The sequence below is a fragment of the Protomyctophum parallelum genome (genome assembly GCF_964188405.1).
Source record: "Protomyctophum parallelum genome assembly, chromosome: 4".
NCBI lineage: Eukaryota > Metazoa > Chordata > Actinopteri > Myctophiformes > Myctophidae > Protomyctophum > Protomyctophum parallelum.
In genome coordinates, this window is record NC_139700.1 from 54,744,097 (window position 1) to 54,768,713 (window position 24,617).

A 24,617-nucleotide genomic window follows, 5' to 3' on the forward strand; every position below is an offset into this window, starting at 1 on the left:
GCGGGCCGCTCTGATTCGTCCCAGGTACGTAGCGGGCCGCTCTGATTCGTCCCAGGTACGTAGCGGGCCGCTATGATTCGTCCCAGGTACGTAGCGGTCCGCTCTGATTCGTCCCAGGTACGTAGCGGGCCGCTATGATTCGTCCCAGGTACGTAGCGGGCCGCTCTGATTCGTCCCAGGTTCGTAGCGGGCCGCTATGATTCGTCCCAGGTACGTAGCGGGCCGCTCTGATTCGTCCCAGGTACGTAGCGGGCCGCTCTGATTCGTCCCAGGTACGTAGCGGGCCGCTCTGATTCGTCCCAGGTACGTAGCGGGCCGCTCTGATTCGTCCCAGGTACGTAGCGGTCCGCTCTGATTCGTCCCAGGTACGTAGCGGGCCGCTCTGATTCGTCCCAGGTACGTAGCGGGCCGCTCTGATTCGTCCCAGGTACGTAGCGGTCCGCTCTGATTCGTCCCAGGTACGTAGCGGGCCGCTCTGATTCGTCCCAGGTACGTAGCGGGCCGCTCTGATTCGTCCCAGGTACGTAGCGGGCCGCTCTGATTCGTCCCAGGTACGTAGCGGACCGCTATGATTCGTCCCAGCGGCTGCCGCGGTGCCCCGCCTCCCTCTACCTGTCTCAGTCTCTCCGGTGTGGAGGCGCCTACCTGGCTGGCGGGCCCGTACAGAGACCCCACAGTACAAATATGTATTTCCACTTGAAGCAGGCTGATGTAGCGCCACCATGAGGCAAATTAAAAAAAAAAAAAAATTGTGGAGGTACTTCCTGGGCCTAGTGGGAATTGTGCGTGGAACATTTCACGACATTCGAACGCTGCGTTCATGAAAGCCAATCAAAGACAATCATAATTTAACCTGAAACATATGACAGACGAAATGCAGTATGAAAAGTGACAAGGAGAAGCCACAGGGGAGACAAAAGACCAGAGAGGCACACAGGGTGTCAATTTAACCCTGATGAACCTGTAGTACAGTGTTTAATGCTTCTAAAGATGAGCCACCATGCTATCTGTGAACACATACTGTACTTCAATATTTCAAAAGGACAGATGGTTAAACCATCCAAAATTAAAGATTATTTTTGCAAGGTCATGTTCAAAAAGATAGAACAGTAACTTCCACAATTGCTTGTGTGTCATTCATTTCTCCAGAAATGTCATATTGTGGAATGAGTGACGCTCTTTAACCCATTCTGACCTGAGATCAGATTCATACGAGGTCTCCACTGGACACACACTGGTCTGATGAACCCATTCTGACCTGAGATCAGATTCTAAAAAATGTCAGTCGTTCTTCGATTTTTCAAAAATAGCAGACCTACAAGCTCGTATCGCGCCACTCGGTGGCGCGATATGAGCTTGTAGATCTGCTATTTTTAAATAGCTAAAGCATAACATGATGCTGACACCAAAATGGGTGCCTGGTCAGAATGGGTTAAAATGTAAATTCCCATGTGCATCGAACAGATGTCTGAGACAGGCCAGGACGGTTCAAGCAGTATTCGGTCTGTGGAATGTCTGATCGTCAGAGGTTTGATTGATTGATTGAAATATTTATTAACAGTTTGTAGAATTTACAGTACATTTTAAGCACAAACTCAATACAAAGACTGTCAACTGTGAGTGGACGACCCAATTAAGCATTACACTTGTTTACAACAGGGTCCACATTGTTCAATTCATCAAAACATTTAAAGACATACAAACATTTAGAGACATACAAATAGACATTTCTATGTAGCTAAATTCATCATATGGGAAGCAAAAAAGGGAAAAGATACAATATACAGTGAGGGAAAATGGGGTGGGGGGGATTCAGATTTTACAGAGGCCAGTTTCGAATTGCAGCCATCCGTAGGTGCCCTTTGAGAGCGGTTTTGAAGGAGTCAAGGGATTCACATGTCTTAATGACTGTTGGTAGGGCGTTCCACATTTTGGTGGCATAGGAGCGAAAAGAATTTAGTCCCTTGTTTGTGCCGAATCTGGGTTGTACATGGTTTGTTGCACTCCCTCTGGTGTTGTGGGTGAACCCAGTTCATCGCTTAGTTTGTACCATACTGGCGGTCTGTGGTTATTTGAGCGGTCCCAGACGCTCCCAACAGTGACTTTGTGTTTGTGTATGTCTGTCTGAGCATGACCTATTGACCCCTAGTGAGAAGTAAGGGGGGGTCCCGGGCGGCGGTGGCTCAGTGGCCCGGATGGTAACTGCAAGGTTGCCAGTTCGAACCCTGTGGGCTCCCCCAGAGTTAGTGTCGAAGTGTCCTTGAGCAAGACTCTGAACACCTAATTTGCTCCTGATGTGCTGGTTGGTGCAATTAGGGGTTCAGTGTCTAGCTCAAGGACACTTAGACACTAACTCTGGGTTCGAACTGGCAACCTTGCAGTTACCATCCGGCCACTCTACCCCTGAGCCACCGCCGCCCCTATCATGGTTGACCTCTCTAACTTGGACCCTCTCTCTGCTGCCCCCTCCAGGACGAGGAGCTGCATTGCAACAACGGGTCGCAGGTCGACGGCGACAGGTGGATGCGCGTGGCGAGCATGCTGCGCGTCGCCACCAGCGGGACGGCGGCTCTCCATGGCAACGACGTGAAGACGGCGTACAGCCTGTTGACCAACCTGCTGCAGTACGAGAGCACACAGCAAGGCTTCAACATGTCCGCCATGAGGGATGTACAGTTCCATGAGGTACAATTCACTGTTGCTTTGCACGCACGCACACACGCACGCACACACACACACACACACACACACACACACACACACACACACACACACACACACACACACACACACACACACACACACACACACACACACACACACATATGAAAACCATGTGTATATGAAACCAATCTACAGGCATAATAAATTTAAAAAAGTGTACATGATATGGTCGTGAGGAGTCTCTCTCTACCGTCTCTCTTATGTTTCATGTCTCTCCTCCTCCTAACTCCTATCTAAAATGAAGCATAAAATACCTGAGACTAATATAAATCAACAATAACCTGTTGTCCTTTTTAAAGTAAAATGTAATTGCTGGGATGGCATTTCATTTGGGAGACAAGTTAACTGATTAGGAACTTTTTGCTGTTGCCTGAGGTCTCCCACTCAGCTTTAAGACGTTACGTTTTAGGGAGAAAAACGACCTCATTGTTTGACTAAAGTGTTTAAGAGCCCCGGCAAGTTCTTAAGTTGCTAAGTTGCCAAATCCTCCTTTAAAAGCTGGTACAGGTTTGCTAAGAGCCTGTCCTCCCCATCGGGTGTTCATTCTCCTCCTTTTGGGAAGGTGATATTATTGTCTTTGCTTGAGGATGGAGTTGAGCTGGGCCAGGGATTAAGTGTAATGAATACAGTGAAGCGATTAGCAAGTCCTCTATGACTTTCATTAAGGTCGTGACCAAAACACAAAGCTAGATATGGCTAACGGCTAACACTGCATACTGCTGGCATTGGCCCAGCTCACCACCGCACCGGTCTATTGTTTATGACGGAAAACGCAGGTGGAAAGTTTGCCAGGTCAAGGGCTTATGGAGACTGTGTTTTGTGTGTGTGTGTGTGTGTGTGTGTGTGTGTGTGTGTGTGTGTGTGTGTGTGTGTGTGTGTGTGTGTGTGTGTGTGTGTGTGTGTGTGTGTGTGTGTGTGTGTGTGTGTGTGTGTGTGTGTGTGTGTGTGTGTGTGTGTGTGTGTGTGTGTGTCTGGTCGAGCCAATGAGAACCACTGGAGGAGTGTGGTCTGGCCTTGGGCCAGAGTACACAGGTGTTAGTTTGGGGATTAAATACACAAAGTAATCACTCATCCATTCTTTTACTGGCTCAGCTTTCTTCTCCTTCTTTCTGTCTCTGCGCTGATGTGTAACTACTCACCGGAAAAGTATTTTTGAAATTGCTGTAATTTATAGTTTTGCGGTAAGGCAGTGCCGTATTTAAATGTCTAATAAAAACATAATACTTCAGAAGTATATCAGTAATTCATGTTAAGATAACACATAAATATATACTGTTACCGTATGCTTAAAAACTGTTGAGGTTCAACTATTCAAGGTTGTACTCGTCTACGTTGTTACATCTTGTCTACGTTGTTACATCTTGTCTACGTTGTTACATCTTGTCTACAGGTACATAAGAGTAAACGTTTAGTTTGGCTTCCTTCAGACAGTGCAGCAGCGTAGATTAAAAATAACATCAAACCGCAATTGTCAAGGAAATGTGGAATGACCTGAGTTGTATATTTAAGGACATCTTAAACCAAACCGTGAGAAGCTGTTTTCTGTGACCTGTGACTTGTGTGGAGGGGTCTCTCATTGGCATGTGTTAGGACCCACCTACCCCTGGGGGGGGGGGGGGGTAATAATGTACTTAGGCTGAAGTCTGACTGAGATGTGTTGAGTCAGTACGTGGTGTTCCATTGTAACGCTTCACGGCTACTCCGTATTCGAATACATTCTATTCCAATACTCTGAAACTCTGAATTGTGTCTGTCTCAATTATTGTTGTTCAACTGTGTTATAAGTGCTCACCGACAGATTGCATTAACACAACACAGCAGACAAAGGGATAGAATAAAGAGCGAACAAAGTAAAGAATAGTAGGGCCTCAGACATACTATTGAGACGACTGTCTTGTCCATGTCTTGTGTCTTGTCTGTGTTTCATGGCCGCCCCAATGCATTTCCAATGGGAGTCACTTGGTGTTTGGTCAAACCACGTGATTGGAAAAGCATTGGGGTGAAACACAGGCAGAGCACAGAACATTTGTTCTTTATGTGTGTACGAAGCCGTGCATGTTTTATCACGTTTTGTCCATGTTTTATCCCCTAACCTTTTTTTTAATCCCCTAATATCCCCTAACCTTTTCCCCCATATGCTGCTATAGGGGGACTCCTGTTGTGCAATATCTGTGAACTCTATGAACTAATTAAGCAATAATACACTCGAGGGTGTGTTTTAACGTGATTATTGCCACGACAGTGATGCAGGATCAGGAACGAGAAGAAGTCGAGTTCCGCAAGCATCACTGAAGTGGCAATAATCACGTTAAACCACACCCTCGATTGTAATATTGCAATTATACAACAGTTACCCTTAAAACAAAGAAAATCGCTGAAAAAACATATTTCTTTAATCTATCTATCTATGTTTTCCCTGTAGTAGCAAAGTTAGGTAAACCTTTTTGTGAACAGCTTCACAGCTGTCGTTCAGTTATTGATACTAAATATGACCCTGTTGTGTCATGAGTGTTGTTTTGACCTCTTAACTGTCCCTATTCTGGCCATCATAGGTGAACTTTAGGCAAAAACAGATGAACCTTCAGTGAAACGTCTGTGAAAATAGTTTCACGGTCTTTTAGATCTGCTATTTCCACTATTTGATGTGCAACATTATACCGTAGTGTAGGTTGTAAATATTTAAAGTTACACTACGTATCATACTAGGCTTCTTTTCATGCGTACTCCATTATACAGACATGTATAACATAACGCGGTCGCCTACTCACCGTATATGATTGTTGCAGAACATTGTCCGGGCGGGCAGCGCCATCTTGGACCCGACCAACGGCCTGCACTGGGATGTGATCCAGCGCTCAGAGAGTGGCGGAACCAGCCTCCTCCTGCGGAGCTTTGAGGAGTACGCCCAGAACATGGCCCAGAACATGAGGAGAACCTACCTCAAGCCCTTCACCATCATCACAGACAACATGAGTGAGTTTTAGAACCTACCTCAAGCCCTCCACCATCATCACAGACAACATGAGTGAGTTTTAGAACCTACCTCAAGCCCTCCACCATCATCACAGACAACATGAGTGAGGCTTTTCTTTCTATATTCTATTTCAACTAAAGCTTCGACTTCTTAGCGATCATTCTATTCAAATTATATGTTTTCGATGAATCAAATAACCGAGAAACGTGCTGAATCGAATCAAACGATTGATTGATTTGTTTTTAAATAATGAACAAAATCTATATTTTTGCCTTTGTTTAAGTCACTATGGACGCAGAATCAATGTTTCATGTCAAATAAGTAGTAGCCATGTAATAAGTGGGATAATATTTGGTGTAACAGCGAGGCTGTTATTGGAAAATACACCCGGATGCGGGTGACACCGAATGGGGGTAAATACACCCGGGTTGGACAGACTCTCTCTGACATCTCCCTTTATTCATACGTTGTTGGTGTTAGGTGGAAGAAACCACCTAACTCAATTTCTTAGGTTTTAGATTTTTTTTTCTTCTCCGAAATGATTCTCAGTTAATGAACAACCTCCTAACTCATTTGGATCCTCAAGCTGCCAAACCAGCTAACTCCAGCCGTTTAGCCATATTTTTTTCCTTTTCTTCATATCTCCACTTGAGCTGGATGTTCTTTCATTTAGTTTCTTCCAGACAGCAGAGACATTCTTTTCAAGTGTGAATGCAACAATACCCCCCCCCCCCCCCCTCTTTGTTTACTACTCTATTACTACTGTCCGCACACAGTTTTCTCTGTGGACTACCTGGACCCTGCAGCCAACTCCCAGAGGAAGATACCTCACTTTGATGAGATCCATCCGGTCCTCCCTCATGACCTCCAGTCCTATGTGCACTTCCCAGAGCTCTCCTCGCAAGCTGACCACGTCAACAGTATAGCAGGTAAAGTACTGAAGTACACTCAAACAGGGGTTCTCAACCCGTGGGTCGGAAAATGGAAATGAGGAGTTTATATAGTACATGCATAAGCTTTCCTTAATGATTATATCTGGTTTCAGTATTTGTTTATGATGTATTTTCTATTAATAAGGTTATTGTAGCGGTCAAATTGTATTGGGGTGGGGAGGGGGGCGGGGGGCGCGAGACATGGCCAAAGCATTTCCAGGGGTCCCGAGTCACAAACGTTGAGAACCCCTGCACTAAAATCAATCAATCAATCAATCAATCTTCATTTAGAACTACATGGTCCATAACAATCAACAATACAGGGGACAATACAACAGAAAGAAAACGCGAACGTAACATCCGGTTACAGATATTTGGCTCTTCAAAATAAGGGTTGAAAGGGGGAAAACCCGTGGCAATGCGCGATAAATAAATACATTAACATTGTGTTAGTAGCTTATTTAATATATTAAAACCAGCTCAGTGGCCTTGTGGTTGGAGTGTCCGCCCTGAGACTGGGAGGTCGGGGTTCAATCCCCGGCCGGGTCATACCAAAGACTCTAAAAATGGGACCCAAATGCCTCCCTGCCTGACACTCAGCATCAAGGGTTGGATTGGGGGTAAGTCCCTGCGACATACTCATGGCTACAGAAACAGGAGATAGGCTCCTGCCCCTATGGGCCTCATGGCTACAGAAACAGGAGATAGGCTCCTGCCCCTATGGGCCTCATGGCTACAGAAACAGGAGATAGGCTCCTGCCCCTATGGGCCTCATGGCTACAGAAACAGGTGATAGGCTCCTGCCCCTATGGGCCTCATGGCTACAGAAACAGGAGATAGGCTCCTGCCCCTATGGGCCTCATTCCTACAGAAACAGGAGATAGGCTCCTGCCCCTATGGGCCTCATGGCTACAGAAACAGGAGATAGGCTCCTGCCCCTATGGGCCTCATTCCTACAGAAACAGGAGATAGGCTCCTGCCCCTATGGGCCTCATGGCTACAGAAACAGGAGATAGGCTCCTGCCCTATGGGCCTCATGGCTACAGAAACAGGAGATAGGCTCCTGCCCCTATGGGCCTCATGGCTACAGAAACAGGAGATAGGCTCCTGCCCCTATGGGCCTCATGGCTACAGAAACAGGAGATAGGCTCCTGCATGCCCTATATGGGCCTCATGGCTACAGAAACAGGAGATAGGCTCCTGCCCCTATGGGCCTCATGGCTACAGAAACAGGAGATAGGCTCCTGCCCTATGTAGTACTGCGACAATGGCCCCCAGAAGTCGGCATACCCCTACCGGAGTTAGGACCAAACACAACATAGTTTTTCCTCATCTCTAAGGCCTCCCATACATGAAATGGATTCTTGTATAAAAATATTTTACTGCAAAAGTGGTGAAATTGTTATTTAAAGTTATACACTTCAAACTAAAAATAAAGCCTGTCCGTCTGGTGGTTGAGGCACTTAAAGGCATGTAGATTCACAATGGAAGCTCTGAGAGGTTCAAAACTTGGCATACTTGAAGCCAGAACATACCTCTACATTCTAGAAAAGACTGAATGTCGATATCTGAATGTCAATATGAGATATAGTCATTTGAACACATACTTACAGTAGGCGGAATTGTACATCTATGTAGATGTCTTCTCTACTTTGTAGTGACTCTGGAATGGATTGTCATAGCAACACATATGATGGCTTGTAGGAAAGGTGAGGTTCTACTGAATCCAGCAATACCAATTGTGTAAATGTAGCTTGCATAATCGTGGAGTTATGCCACAAAACGTATATGGTGTCCCAAACGGGGGGAAATAAAACTAATGAAATCTACAGTATCACATTAGTTTTATTTTTACTTCACTTATCAAGGGTGGGAAAACATAGACAAATCACTTGAGTAGAAGTCCCTAAAATGTATGAAATGTCTCAAACTTGAGAAATTAGAAATTGTGAACAAATAGATGCCGCTTCAATAGAGAAATATGCAAGCCTAGATTGGAACTACTAACTATTATTATGTTGCAGCACATGACCTGGATCAAGCTCAAATCTCAATATTATCCTCCTAAATATAGATAATCAAGTTATTCATTTCTGTTATTTGAGTTATTTGGTTACAGTCAAGTTATACTACAGTATGTGGCTCCACCTGCATCTTATTGCCTACAGTATGTGGCTTTCTTCATAAAATGACCGGTAAAATCATTTCACATATTTTGGAATGTGAAAAGATGAGATGAACCTTGTCAAATCAAGTAGCTATTTAGCTGACTGGAGTGGAGAGTGACCTAGCATTTAGTTCTCTTTAGTGTAACAGAGCCTACTGCCTGTCCAGTCTACACTGACAATAGCAGAACCCTGCCCTGACACTGTTTCACCAGAATGGAAAATAGACTTAATTAGTATCACTTGTAATATGGTTACTGCACATATACTATAGCCTAAAAATAGTGCGCGTAATGCACAACATAGATACTGTACAAATTCTGAAGTGTGTCTTTAAAATGTTACCAAAATGGAATATTGGATCCAAATCTTTGTATCATCTTTGCTAAACAGTTGGAAAAAAGCACGAAACAAGACCCATAATGTATAAAGCCCACGGCAGAAGACCTTCAACACATACTAACTGTTGTTCAACAGAGAGATGATGTTCATAAAACCCTGGCAAACCCAAATTCAATACTCTCCTCTCCTCATCATATACTGTATCATGTTGAGAAAACTACTCCAGTAAGACCAGAGTGAGAGCATGCCGTCTCGTCAAGAAGACTGAATAGGGTACAACATTGTTGAATAGGATACAACACTGTTTAACATACAAATATATTGTTTCATTTGTGGGAAGGCCAGCACAATTGATTGATTGATTGATTGATTGATGGATTTAATAGTTTATTAGACAAAAATGTAAAAACAGCAACAGAGTACAGTCATACAATCAGTCCAAAAGGGATAGCACAAAAAAGTCATTGCGGTCTTGTGCAATCAGTTCATAGACAAAACCAGGACTACTGGTCAGAGTACCAGAGACAGGGCCTTCACATGGTCACTGGTCAGAGTACCAGAGACAGGGCCTTCACATGGTCACTGGTCAGAGTACCAGAGACAGGGCCTTCACATGGTCACTGGTCAGAGTACCAGAGACAGGGCCTTCACATGGTCACTGGTCAGAGTACCAGAGACAGGGCCTTCACATGGTCACTGGTCAGAGTACCAGAGACAGGGCCTTCACATGGTCACTGGTCAGAGTACCAGAGACAGGGCCTTCACATGGTCACTGGTCAGAGTACCAGAGACAGGGCCTTCACATGCAGCATCAGAAAGATTGATGAAGTTGTACATCGGCTGCTCTCGTACCCAGATCTCTTTGCATATGATGACAAATATCATAAATGCTACCTAAAACACTAAATATCTAAACGAAATATAGCAGCTATAAAACAAAGAATTAGAACAGCAGACCAGTATCTATGTCAAAGGTTTTATTAATCTCACTGAAGTAGTTAACATCTTTCTTTAAATAAATGAAAGTGATGACAAGTCATCACTTTCAATAAATAAGAGTTATGACATACTGAAGACACTGGTCCATGGTTTTCTTCATCGATATATCTGCAGGTCTATGTAGTAGTTCTGGATTTTCTTGGAGATTTGCATCTTCTCTCATTGTGCCCATTTCCCATGGGCACACTTTTAGAGCATGCAACATCAGACTTTCCATGTTCTACAAATTATAATGCTGTATGTTTCCAGGGTTTGTATTTAGACAATATCATCTTCTTCCTCAGAGTCAGTGTCTTCTGTATGTCATCATAACAGTCAAGGAGTTTATATACCGTAAATGGAAATTGGTGCATTTACAGTATATAGAGCTTTTATCCAAAGCACTTTACATAGATTGTGCATTACATTCACACATTCAGTCACACACCGATGGCAGAGGAAACCATACAAGACACCGACCTGCACATCGGGATCAATTAGGGGTTCAGAGTCTAACTCTGGGGGAGCCCTGGATCGAACTGAGAATATGGTATGATATAGTACTACCGGTATATTGTTAGTTCACACTGAATTTTGTCTTGCGAACCTCACGGTTCTCCATCCAGCCGCTCTATTGGCCACTCTATCCCTGAGGCACTGCCGCCTCGGCATATTACCGGTATTATACTGTATATTGTATATTTGTCATCATACACAAACAGATCTGGGTACGAGAGGAGCAGATGATGTACAACTTCATCAACCTTTCTGATGCTGCATGAAGGACCTTAAGTCTCTGGTACACATACCAGTACCAGCCATAATGGCTGTCAGATGTTCTGGTCTTGTACTGGTCTTCACACAAATTAAAAATATCTTTGTATGTTAAACAATGTTGTATCAACCCTATTCAGTCTTCTTGATGAGACTGGTGCAGGCATGCTCTCACTCAACATTTGCAACTTGCTCATTACTGCAGCATATTGTCTGTATATAGAGCCACGGTTTTATGAACATCATCATCTCTCTGTTGCGCAACATTTAGTAAGATCATTTTAATTTTGAGTATCTGCCGATACTGATTTTTCCCCATCTGAAAATTATATTTTTATTCAACTCCTCCAATATCACAATAGTACAATATCCCAAATCACGGACAATATACAGTCTAATATCATGATATGGATATCATATTGATACTAGGGATGTCCCAATCACATTTTTGTGCTCCTGATCTGATCATTTAAAAATGTCATGATCGGCCCCGATTTCCGATACACTTCACATTATAAGATCACATAAGATGCACATAGGTGGAGCCAAATACTGTAGTATAAATTGACTGTAACCAAATAACTCAAATAACAGAAATTAATAACTTGATTATTTATATTTATGAGGATAATATTGAGATTTGAGCTTGATGAGGGAACAGGCTTTCGCCTTTGCTGCCCCAACCCTGTGGAATGCCCTCCCTAAGGCACTCAGAGATGCCCCTACCCTTCAAACCTTCAAATCCACCCTCAAAACCCAAAATTGCCTTCCCTTTTCACGGTCTTTTAATGTCCTTTTTCTATTAAAGTTGTTTTTAATTTGTTGTTACCTCTGTAAACCCCCCCCCCCCATGTAAAGCGTCTTTGGGTACTCAGAAAAGCGCTATATAAGTTTGAGATATTATATTATTATTATTTAACATCCAGGTCATGTGCTGCAACAATAATAGTTAGTAGTTCCACTGTAGGCTTGCATATTTCTCTATTGAAGCGGCATCTATTTCTTCACAATTTCTCATTTCTCAAGTTTGAGACATTTCATACATTTTAGGGACTTCTACTCAAGTGATTTGTTTATGTTTTCCCACCCTTGATAAGTGAAGTAAAAATAAAACTAATGTGATACTGTAGATTTCATTCGTTTTATTTCCCCCCGTTTGGGACACCATATACGTTTTGTGGCATAACTCCACGATTATGCAAGCTACATTTACACAATTGGTATTGCTGGATTCAGTAGAACCTCACCTTTCCTACAAGCAATCATATGTGTTGCTATGACAATCCATTCCAGAGTCACTACAAAGTAGAGAAGACATCTACATAGATGTACAATTCCGCCTACTGTAAGTATGTGTTCAAATGACTATATCTCATATTGACATTCAGATATTGACATTCAGTCTTTTCTAGAATGTAGAGGTATGTTCTGGCTTCAAGTATGCCAAGTTTTGAACCTCTCAGAGCTTCCATTGTGAATCTACATGCCTTTAAGTGCCTCAACCACCAGACGGACAGGCTTTATTTTTTGTTTGAGGTGTATAACTTTAAATAACAATTTCACCACTTTTGCAGTAAAATATTTTTATACAAGAATCCATTTCATGTATGGGAGGCCTTAGAGATGAGGAAAAACTATGTTGTGTTTGGTCCTAACTCCGGTAGGGGTATCTCGAAAACTAAAGCACTTTTTGACTGTTTGTCGCAGGACTATATGGGCCTCATGGCTCGGCAAGGCTACTTAGTAGCTTATTGACTATTCAAATTGTCTCTCACTCACTCTGGGGTGAGTGTGGAACTAACTATAGTGGCCCTCACAAAGTTGTGCATCCGTAAACCTTCAGTTCAAAACTGGACATTTGCCATAATCCAAGGAAACGGTTGTTAATGCATGAAACCCCTTTGGTTTGGCAGTTTCCACGGAGGCCACCACGGTCACGTCGCCCCCTGCACCACCGCACACGCCCGTCTCCACCGCCCGTCCTACTGAGTCAGCGTCCTCCTCGCCGACGTCTCCCACGACCACCACGACCACCACGTCCTCCGCTAAGAGGAAACGCCATGCGGAGACGGCGGGGCCTCTCCCGGTCGCCGTGGTGATCATCTACAGAACGCTGGGAGATTTCCTGCCCGAGAATTATGACCACGATCGGAGAAGTCTGAGGTAGGTCCTTCGGCTGGCAAATAAAATATAATATATATATATAGCATTAATGACAACTAAAATAAACAAATTGTTTGTATGCGGTTATATCTACAATGAATGTGTCATTCATGCCCTGATGAAGACTCGAAGGAGTCGAAACATGTTGGCGTTTTATCTTTAATAAAGTATCCTTGATTTTATATCCACCCTCTCATCCTTTTTTGTAGTGCTCGGATCACCTCTCTTTCTTGTTCCATATAGTGCCTTTGATCCTTGTACCAACCGTTCCTTTCTAACTTTTCTACCTCCACTGAGCACCTGGTTGATTAAAAAAAAAAAAAAAAATCCGGAAATGTGTCTGTGTTCATGATGTGAAATGAATAGGGTTGTGTTTTAATAACTCATACTACATACTGTAGCACTTTATGTAGACATATCACTCTATAGTGTATACAGGACGGTACACACATAGTTTCATTATATAGATATTCCACTGTCATGTTGACTATTTTTATGTATTTGATGTATTACCATGGTTTTGTTCTTGCTTACTGTAAATCGCTCTGGATTAAGAGCGTCTGCTAAATGCCTAAATTGTAATTGTACAGACCACTCCATTGACTTCATATTTGTGCGTGTGTGTGTGCCTGTGTGTGCCTGTGTATGTGTGTGCCTGTGTGTGTGTGTGTGTGTGTGTGTGTGTGTGTGTGCCTGTGTGTGCCTGTGTGTGCCTGTGTGTGTGTGTGTGTGTGTGTGTGTGTGTGTGTGCCTGTGTGTGCCTGTGTGTGCCTGTGTGTGTGTGTGTGTGCCTGTGTGTGTGTGTGTGTGTGTGTGCGTGTGCCTAGGCTGCCCACCCGGCCCATCATAAACACCCCCATAGTGAGCGCGGTGTTGTACAACGAGGCCGCTCCGCTGCACGGCGCTGTGGACCAGCCCGTCATCACTCTGGAGTACAGACTGCTGGAAACCCAGGAGAGGACCAAGCCCGTCTGCGTCTTCTGGAACCACTCGCTGGCGTAAGGCCGGGTCGCCATTCTGTTTTATAATAATAATAATAAATAATAAGCATGTAATGATCACTGCTGTATCTAAAAATCAATTTAGACCTGGAACACATCTGTGTCACCTTAGCTTTTGACCAAACATTTAGGCCTGACGTAAAAAAAAAAAAAGTATCCTGAAAGAATATATATTCAAAGATTTGTGCCGCATTTTCACGATTTTTCAAAAATAGCAGATCTACAAGCTCGTATGAGCTTGTAGATCTGCTATTTTTCAATAGCTAAAGCATATCATAATGCTAACACCAAAAGGGGTTCCCGCCCAAAATGGGTTAACAATTATTTAAGCTTTAGCTGTTCTACGAGCTTGTAGATCTGATATTTTATTTAGATCTGTCACAAATCTTTGAATATATTGAATATATATCTTTGCTTCTGTGGGGGGGGGGGTACCTGGAACAACATATTTTCAGATGGGGGTCGATTGATCGAATACATACATAAAAAAAGTTTTCAGCACCACTGATGTACAGTACAGTAGAAGTACAGTAGTTTTTCAGAAAACATTTGTAGAATCTGGTCTCAAATCTTAAAGGAGAATTCCATACTAAAAGGCTTTCTTACCTTTCTTTGTAGTTGTTACGTCCCCACCAAAGAGGTCCAGGTGTTATTTTGTGCAAAAGCTCCTTATTGGCTATTTCCCCTACCATAAGCCCTAAATGAATTGCATTGGATTGAATGGGGCTATGGGGTGTTGTGCTAATTTGCTTATTTCCATCGCTCAAAATTATAATTATTTTGTATAATATCCTCTCTCCATAATGTAAATAATATCCCAAGCGGCACACTTTACTACTTATTTAGATGGAAATAAGCTAAGTAGCACAACACATGAAAAGGTTTGGGCTGAAGCCGAAGCTTATTATGCCCTCCTTATTAATGATTCAAATAATAGAAGAAAGGGAAAAAAAGGAACAGAAAAAAAAACAAAAACAGGAACAATAGCAATGGGAAAAACTGATTCTCTGTAGTGATGTGCTTCTTGTATACCAATGATGAACAGAAAATTCATATTTAGCTTAAGTGCCTTATACTTTTTTTTATTTTTTTATTTAACCTTTATTTAACCAGTAAAAAACCACATTGAGACTGAAGTCTCTTTTACAAGTGTGAACTGGCCAGAACAATAGGCAAAATAAGTGACACAACTCTGCCAGTAAACAAAAAATAACAACAAAAAAACAGGACAGACATAAAATGCTCATAAATACAGTACCCACTACCAAAGAAGCTAAAAGGGAGAACAGGAACGCGACCAATAAGGACTAAAAGATCTAAGCAACGGGAATTGCTAGTTGACTAAAAAAGCAAGCAGACAGTTGCTATACGTCAAAGCAGGAGCAATGTATGGGAAGTGTGCCCATGGCAATCCATTTAAAGCTCACTAGGGGAATCACAGCAGCCAGTTTGAGTCTGGACTGTGTAGGTCATTCCAAGACCAGGGTCCGAAATAAGCAATGCTTTTTTTCCCAGCCTCAGATTTTGTTGGGGGCATGACATAGCGTAACCAACCATTTGATCTGAGGTTGAGAGAGTTTTGGACAAGTTCAAATTTAGAACCAATGCAACGTGGGAGGTTACCAAGAATGGCTTTATAAATGAGAGTATACCAATGTAGCAACCTGCGAGACGTTAAGGAATACCAACCCACAAGGGCGTACAGAGTACAGTGATGAGTCCTATAGGGGGAATTGGTTATAAACCTCAATGCAGCATGAAACAGGGGGTCAAGTTTGCTCAGAGTTGATGAACTAGCAAAGCGGTAGACAGTATCTCCATAATCAAGCTGCGACATGAAAAGGCCTGTAACCAGCTTTTTGCGAGAAGCATTAGAAAAGCAGGACTTCATTCTGTAGAAGAAGCTCAGTGTGAACTTAAGCTTTTTTGCCAAGGTGTCAATGTGGTGTTTGAAGTTTAACTTGTTGTCCAACCAAATCCCAAGATATTTATACAACTCAACCCATTCGATGGATACTCCATCCAGAGTGGTGATATTTGAGGGGACATTGACTAGGCTATTTGGAGAAAATAGCATGGCCTTGGTTTTGTGGCCGTTTAATAGCAATTTGCTGTTTAGCAGTTCGTGCTGCAAGGAGACAAAGTCAGAGGCCAAGTTTGACACTGCCACATCAAGTTAGGGGGCACAGGAATACAGAATTGTGTCATCTGCATACATATGATACCTACTATGCTTGGATACTAGTTACGTTACGCCCACATAGATTTAGCTTTAAAGTCAATACAGTAAAAAAAAGTTAACTAAAGTAACTCTTTTAAGTTACAATATTTCCTGTCCAAATGTATGGTCAGATAACTGACAGCCATTGTTCTGTTGGTCCCCTCCAGGGTGAAGGGAGAAGGGGGTTGGTCTGCCAAGGGCTGTGAGCTGGTATCCAGAAACTACAGCCACATCAGCTGTCAGTGTACCCACGCCTCCAGCAGCGCTGTGCTGATGGACATCTCCAAAAGAGAGGTTTGATTTGATGCTTGTATTATTCCCACTCAAACACCTAATAGTCTACTCGCCAAGTCCATAGAGCCCCATTGTGAACCCGGACATTTTGAGTACCCTAAAGTTTTATGTTAGAAATGTCAAGTATGGGACCCCAGCATTTAGAAAATGCCGGATGGGCAATTTTCATAATAGGGGGTTATATGTGACCATACCATTTTACAATCTATATCAGGCAAACATTTCAAACTAGGGGGTTTTCATGATTCTGAATCCATTCCAAGTATTAGTTTTGCACAAAAAACGTCATTGGCCACTTGCCCAAAAGTGCCCAAATGTGCTGACCTCATCACATTTGTAATGACGGCTATGGCTGTTTTTTAGTCGATTAAATCTACAGTTGATTTAGTCGACTAAATGTATTTTGGCGGGCCTTGATGGCGTCGTAATGGCTAATTTTACACTCGCTGAAAATTGCCGATCTACACGCTCAGAACGTGCCGCAGTGCGCCGCGTTGAGAGCTTGTAGATCTGCTATTTTCAGCATGCAACCAAGTGTAAAAGGACTTGTGTCTTTTACTTAAAATGGATCTCTTGTCCACTAGTCCTAACATTTTAGTCTAGTTTTTATTTGTTGACGAAATTGTCAATTACATATTTAGTCGTAGTTTTAGTCATCATAGCTTAACTTTCATTTAGTTTCCATTTAGTTTTCATCAGTGAAAAAAAAAGGTGGTCGACGAACATTTCTCGTCATAGTTTCAGTCGAGGAAATCAACGCTGGTTTTGTTTTGTTGGTTTGTTGCTGCAGCACGGCGAGGTCCTCCCTCTGAAGGTCATCACCTACACCACGGTGTCGGCCTCGCTGGTGGCGCTCCTCATCACCTTCCTCCTGCTCGCCATCCTCCGCACGCTGCGCTCCAACCTCCACAGCATCCACAGGAACCTGGTGGCGGCCATCTTCCTCTCCGAGCTCGTCTTCCTCTTCGGAATCAACCAGACGGAGAACGTGGTGAGGCACACACAGCAAGCAAGCGCATCAGTGTCAGCTGTATTCATTTGTCGTGTCACAGTTTTTACAAAGTATAAACAAAGTGGGTGCAATTTGTTTTTGGGGCATAGTTCCCGTCGTGTTCATTTCAAAGAACAGAAATGGAAGAAGGGGGGTGGGGTAAGGAGATCAAGGCAGGAATATTTAAACCACAAAAATGTACAAGTAAAAGGTTTCAGATATTTAAAAGCTTGTTTCACAAACAGCACATTCGTAGGGTCTCTCTTAGCTTTCTGTTGTCTAGAAGCTTGTTTTACAAACGGCACATTCGTAGGGTCTCTCTTAGCTTTCTGTTGTTTAGAAGCTTGTTTCACAAACGGAACAAGCTTGGGAACGGAACACATGTCCCTGTTATGTTCCCCGGCATTAAACTTTAGGAGTCGTCGTACAGTAAATGCAACGATGGTAATAAATAAAATGTAAATTGAAAGGGCAGTGAACAACGTTCTGCTTGATATGATGCTTTCTTTACCGAGTGGGTTGGAATGCTGACAAGGAAAAGGCTCAGTGCAGCAACAAGGTTTGACTCTACATACGTATCGTGGTGCTAATAGATAGCATATAAATAAAATTAATAAATATATACATATAAACAAATATACATATAAACATGTTTAACATGAAGTACATGACCAGCTAACAAAATTGTACGAGTGTATTCCTTGGCTGCTACTCGGTTGTTTGTTTCTGTATTATAGATTTTCCCCGCGGGGTAGATGCATTTGTGAACAGTAACACATAGTGGGGCTTGTCTTTGCTCTGAGACAACATGTTAACAGTCTCATTTAGAGATTAGCAAACTATGTCTGAGCTGCCTCCAGGCAGGGCTTTGTCTTCTACTTCTCCTGCAGAGCATAACAGTCTTCCATTAGCCTATTTAGACCTGAGAACTGATTATACTAAATGTCTTCTAATCTAAATCTAATCTGGATCTAATCTTCTAATCTAAATCATGACCGTTTTCAGATAAACCTAGATATTTCAATCAGTGGTTCACAAACTATTTCAGAAGCAAAGATTTGAGTTACAAGCGTTCACTGGGAAAGAATATATATTCAAAGATTTGCGCCACATTTACACGATTTTTCAAAAATATTCAATTGCTGTTTTCAACAGCTTAAAGTTTTAAATAATGGTTAAAAGCTAAAGCAACACAGATGCGTTCCCGTCCTTGATGGATTAAACGCGGTGCTGTCTTTGGGGTTCAGCCATTGAATAACAATTGCATCACCAAACACACCCTATTATTATATAGCCCACGTGTATTATCATTATTTCTTTTAAAGAAGAGTACAGTCAAAGGATTGTAATTGTGTAGAACGTACGAGGATGTTTCGGCTATTACATGGAGACAGCCTCGAGAGCCACAGATATACCTTAAAGCTGTGATGTGTTTAGGTTTCATCCAAACCATTGGACCATTTAGGGATGTACAGTATGTGGTTTCAGTAACCTCATTGGGTTTCATTTCAATGGACAGATTGCTGCCTAATTATCCTCCAGTAAGTGGAGCGCAGGTAGAAAGCTTATCCAAACAATAACAGACATTGCTCTTGGTGATGATCGCCCCGTATTTAAAGGCCTTCATCTGTAATCCACACCGTAATAAACAAGTAGGCAGATCCACCACAGAATGCTGGAACATGGGAAAGCCTTTCATTTCAACAACAACAATAACAATGCTTCTTTTCACCTGACATGGGGGAGTTTCCCCGGCCGGACGTAGCGTGTGGAAGGAACACGTTGTTCCGACCAGTTCCTTTCCCCTCCATCAGGCGCCCCGGCTGGCCAGGGGGAGGCAGTTTAGAGACCAGGATTACTGCATGTTTTTGTGAGGGTACCTACCCTAGGGGACACGGGGAGAACATGTGAGGGTACCTACCCTAGGGGACACGGGGAGAACATGCAAACTCCACACAGAAAGGCCCTTTCGCCAACCTCGCCTCGGGTATGGGCACTGATGATGCGGAGGAGAGAACAGGAGTATATTTGGAAGCTGTGGATCTTTGGACACAAAGTGAAGAATCAACATTGTTATGTACAATTTTGAGAGTCACGATAATCTTATTTGGTATGATAACATGTTTAAATAGAGCACTACACATACTTATACTCTTTCATCTCTCTGTGTTAGTTCACAAAACTTTGTTGAGTGCTCGGATCGCCCCTCTTTTGTAAACTTTGTTGAGTGCTCGGATCGCCCCTCTTTTGTAAACTTTGTCGAGTGCTCGGATCGCCCCTCTTTTGTAAACTTTGTTGAGTTCTCGGATCCGACACCAGATGGCAATGTCTGTGATAAAAGAGTTAATTTATCTTCTGTCCGGACCCATTTAGACCTGAGCTCGATTCTACAAAATGTCTTCTAAATCATGACAGTTTTTTGAAAAACATATGTTTCTATATTTCTACATGTGATACTGAATGTCTCTCTCTCTATAGTTCCTGTGCACCCTAGTGGCCATCAATTTCAATTTACAATTTAGGCATTTAGCAGACGCTCTTAATCCAGAGCGACTTACAATAATCAAGAACAAAAGCATGGGAAATACATCACAAAAGCATTTATCATAAAATATGCGTAAGCTAAGAAAGTAACAGTGGAATGAATATCTAGATTATGAGACTATACATATAAACTATACATCTATACTACTATGCTATACATATGTACTATGACGTGCTATGACTACATACAATGCAATTATAGTGCCGTCTACATAACATGCTATAAGTCTGTATCAGATGCTATCTAAGTCTACATAAATGCTATCTAAGGGGGTAGGGTAAGTGCTATGGGCCATGATGGAGTCTAAAAAGGTGGGTTTTCAGACTACGGCGGAAGATTGGGAGTGATGCTGCAGTTCTGACTGCAATGGGAAGTGCATTCCACAGTTTTGGAGCCAGAAGGGAGAAGAGTTTGGGATGTGTGGAGCGTTGTCCCGGCGTTTGTAGTGAGGGTACTTCCAGCTTCCCTGCGTTGGCTGATCTGAGTGAGCGGGAGGGTTTGTAGGGTTCAATCATACTTGCAAGATATGGGGGAGCCATCCTCCTCCACTACTCCTACATGTGATTAGGGTGACCACATGTCCCTCTTTGCGTGGGACAGTCCCTCATAGGGTGACCAGATGTCCATCTTTGCGTGGGACAGTCGCTCATAGGGTGACCACATGTCCCTCTTTGCGTGGGACAGTCCCTCATAGGGTGACCAGATGTCCCTCTTTGCGTGGGACAGTCCCTCATAGGGTGACCACATGTCCCTCTTTGCGTGGGACAGTCCCTCATAGGGTGACCAGATGTCCCTCTCTGCGTGGGACAGTCCCTCATAGGGTGACCAGATGTCCCTCTTTGCGTGGGACAGTCCCTCATTTACAAGACTTTTCAGGCGTCCCACAAATTGAGACCCTGTCCCACATTGTGACTGGCAGGCAATTGCATTAACATTCAAATGCCCTAATAGTTAGTCCCATAATAGTTGGCCTTCTGCTCTCTCATTGTCTCTCCCTGCAAGTGTTTTAAGCATGTTAAAATAGCATAAAAATAAAGCATGATTTTTATGATAGCCAATATTGGGCCTATGGTCGAATATGACATCAAGGCTATTAATAGCAACTCATGTAATAAGTTGCTAACCCGGTACTCCAGTATGGCTTGTGTGGGATACTTCTGTCCCTCAAATGAACAGTTTGGATCTGGTCACCCTACATGTGATAGTGAATGTCTCTCTCTCTCTCTCTCTAGTTCCTCTGCACCCTAGTGGCCATCCTCCTGCATTACTCCTACATGTGTACGTTCTCCTGGATGTTGGTGGAGGGTCTCCACATCTACCGCATGCTGACGGAGCTCCGCAACATCAACCACGGACACATGAGGTTCTACTACGCCATTGGTTGGGGCATTCCCGCCATTATCACCGGTGAGACCCTACAGTACGGTACAGTACAGTACAGTACAGTACAGTGTAGAAACAACACGCGTTTACAAAGCGCCCGAGAACATGCACACACGCACACACAGACTGTACTGTAATTGCAATAGAAAATAATTTACATGCGGTATGCTTTCACTTCTTACACGGCACGCACGGACATACGTGCGCAGGCACACACACACACACACACACACACACGACCACTGTCAAAAATGGGACATTAAGAGGTGTGTGTGCATGCGTCAAATGCAGACTTTTGTCTGTTATTTGCGTAACAGTATTTAGTATAACGTAAAATAAATTAGACACTCGCTAGTGTTTGAATGCATTATTGTAAAAAATAAAATGTTTATTATGATTAGATACAAAAATGACTTGTTTAATTGAAAACAAACAGTATGCATAGTAAATAATTCCAACATGAAACCTGCTGCACACAATATTGAGTTATTTCAAAGTATCAATGCGGTTCCATTCTTCCTCTCTGTCCCTCTCCAGGTCTGGCAGTGGGCTTGGACCCTCAGGGCTACGGGAACCCAGACTTCTGCTGGCTCTCTGTCCAGGACACACTCATCTGGAGCATTGCAGGGCCCATAGCCATAGTAGTGATGGTGCGTGTGCGTGTGCGTGTGCGTGTGTGTGTGTGTGTGCGTGTGCGTGTGCGTGTGTGTGTGCGTGTGCGTGTGCGTGTCGTCCTTATTTAGTTGTAAAGCTGATTTTGACAGTGAGTGCGGAATCGCCTTCATGTTTGAGTAATTGGTCACGCACCCCCTCCTAACACCAAGTTGTTCAATTGTTCACTTCGTGTTGAACGCTGTGAAGTTCCCTTAGCTGACTCAGCCCCGGTGGAGTTGCAGCCCAATGTGGACAGAACAGTAAATCCTCGCCCCCTCGAGTCCCACAAGTAGGGAAAGTGGAGAGAGGGGTTGGCGTGACCATTTAATCAAACGCGAAGGCATTTTGACAGCAGTAAATTCACCATCCACTCTTTCCTTCCTTGTGGTTTCAGGTCAACATCGCCATATTCATCCTGGCAGCAAAGGCCTCGTGCAGACAACGGCACTGGTCCTTTGAAAAGACAGGAGCTGTGTGAGTTGCCTGAGAAATTACTTGCTTGTTTATTCATTACTTTTATTTTTATTTACTATTTTCAGATGGGGGTCGGCCAAATTCACAAGCTCACAACACGTCGCAGCGGACAGCTTGTAGATCTGCTATTTTCAGCATAGAACCAAGTGTAAAACAATCATTACGACGCCATCAAGGCACTGCCAAAATACTCGGTTGACAAAATCAACCGTAGATTTAGACGACTCAAATCTTTTGACGTTTAGTCGACTAAAACTAGACCAACCGTAAACACATTTCAGGTGACTAAAATATGACTTAAATTAAATGTTAGTCAAAAGTCTAGGACTAAAACTAAATCAAACTTTGCTGTCAAAATCAACACTGACGTCCCGATCGTCGTCTCCTCCTCCTTTCAGCTCGTCTCTGCGACTGGCCTTCCTGCTCCTGCTGCTCCTCAGCGCCACCTGGCTGCTGGGGCTCATGGCGGTCAACAGTGACGTCATCTCCTTCCACTACCTCTTTGCCATCTTCAGCTGCCTTCAGGTTGCTCCATAAAACTTCAGAACGCTTGACTGAGAGCTTTGTTTGTAGAACTTGTCTTTGCAGTGGCCTCTTATTGAGGGGAGCTATAGCCTATATAGCCCCATCTATGCGTGTGTGTGTGTGTGTGTGTGTGTGTGTGTGTGTGTGTGTGTGTGTGTGTGTGTGTGTGTGTGTGTGTGTGTGTGTGTGTGTGTGTGTGTGTGTGTGTGTGTGTGTGTGTGTGTGTGTGTGTGTGTGTGTGTGTGTGTGTGTGTGTGTGTGCGCGCTCGCGCGGAGTGTTGCCAGCCGTCATCAACTAGAATTACAATAGATTTAGACTTAAACTTTCCCCATGTTGTCATAATATGAACAGCCACAACCTTACCCCATGTTTCCTTACCTTAAACATCTCCCATGTTGTCCTAATATGAACAGCCACAACCTTACCCCATGTTTCCTTACCTTAAACATTCCCCATGTTGTCCTAATATGAACAGCCACAACCTTACCCCATGTTTCCTTACCTTAAACATTCCCCATGTTGTCCTAATATGAACAGCCACAACCTTACCCCATGTTTCCTTACCTTAAACATTCTCCATGTTGTCATAATGTGAACAGCCACAACCTTACCCCGTCTTTCCTTACCTTAAACATTCCCCATGTTGTCCTAATATGAACAGCCACAACCTTACCCCATGTTTCCTTACCTTAAACATTCCCTGTGTTGTCCTAATATGAACAGCCACAACCTTACCCCATGTTTCCTTACCTTAAACATTACCCATGTTGTCCTAATATGAACAGCCACAACCTTACCCCATGTTTCCTTACCTTAAACATTCCCCGTGTTGTCCTAATATGAACAGCCACAACCTTACCCCATGTTTCCTTACCTTAAACATTACCCATGTTGTCCTAATATGAACAGCCACAACCTTACCCCATCTCTCCTTACCTCCAGGGTGTTTGCATTTTCCTCTTCCACTGTATTTTCAATACGGAGGTGAGGACCAACCTGAAGGACGTCTTCACAGGGAAGAAAACCATCGCGGAAGAATCCACCACCACCCGTGCTACTCTGCTGACTGTAAGTTACAAACCTCATGTTTCTATATCAATATTTCATGTCAAGGACCCCAAAAATGATATGTAATTGGCCACGACCCCCATCTGAAAATATGTTTGTTCCAGGGAACAACATATTTTTGATGTAATGGTCCTAATACCCCCGGGCATTTGTGGTGTTAATAACTCGCGATCTAAATCATCCCGGAAAAGATCCTGTGTTAGACGGCCCCTCGCTGTCCAGTCGCTAGTCACGGTAGATTTTAACCCATTCTGACCTGAGATCAGATTCATACGAGGTTTCCGCCAGACACACACTGGTCTGATTAACCCATTCTGACCTGAGATCAGATTCATACGAGGTTTCCACTGGACACACACTGTGTCTGATTAACCCATTCTGACCTGAGATCAGATTCATACGAGGTTT

The 24,617-nt window shown here is 43.3% G+C and overlaps 1 protein-coding gene across 1 annotated transcript in view; it reads left to right on the top strand.

Annotated features, from left to right (window-relative positions):
- LOC310857311 (cadherin EGF LAG seven-pass G-type receptor 1-like) overlaps window positions 1–24,617 on the top strand; it is a 115,202-nt gene that overhangs the window by 76,368 nt on the left and 14,217 nt on the right. The window contains exons 19-30 of the mRNA XM_083762925.1: window positions 2,473–2,685; window positions 5,511–5,697; window positions 6,475–6,627; window positions 12,803–13,052; window positions 13,880–14,050; window positions 16,442–16,568; window positions 17,359–17,559; window positions 21,337–21,511; window positions 22,025–22,137; window positions 22,536–22,615; window positions 23,014–23,140; window positions 24,084–24,209. Coding sequence (XP_083619051.1) covers window positions 2,473–2,685; window positions 5,511–5,697; window positions 6,475–6,627; window positions 12,803–13,052; window positions 13,880–14,050; window positions 16,442–16,568; window positions 17,359–17,559; window positions 21,337–21,511; window positions 22,025–22,137; window positions 22,536–22,615; window positions 23,014–23,140; window positions 24,084–24,209 — 1,923 coding nt within the window. The remainder of the gene's footprint in view (window positions 1–2,472; window positions 2,686–5,510; window positions 5,698–6,474; window positions 6,628–12,802; window positions 13,053–13,879; window positions 14,051–16,441; window positions 16,569–17,358; window positions 17,560–21,336; window positions 21,512–22,024; window positions 22,138–22,535; window positions 22,616–23,013; window positions 23,141–24,083; window positions 24,210–24,617) is intronic.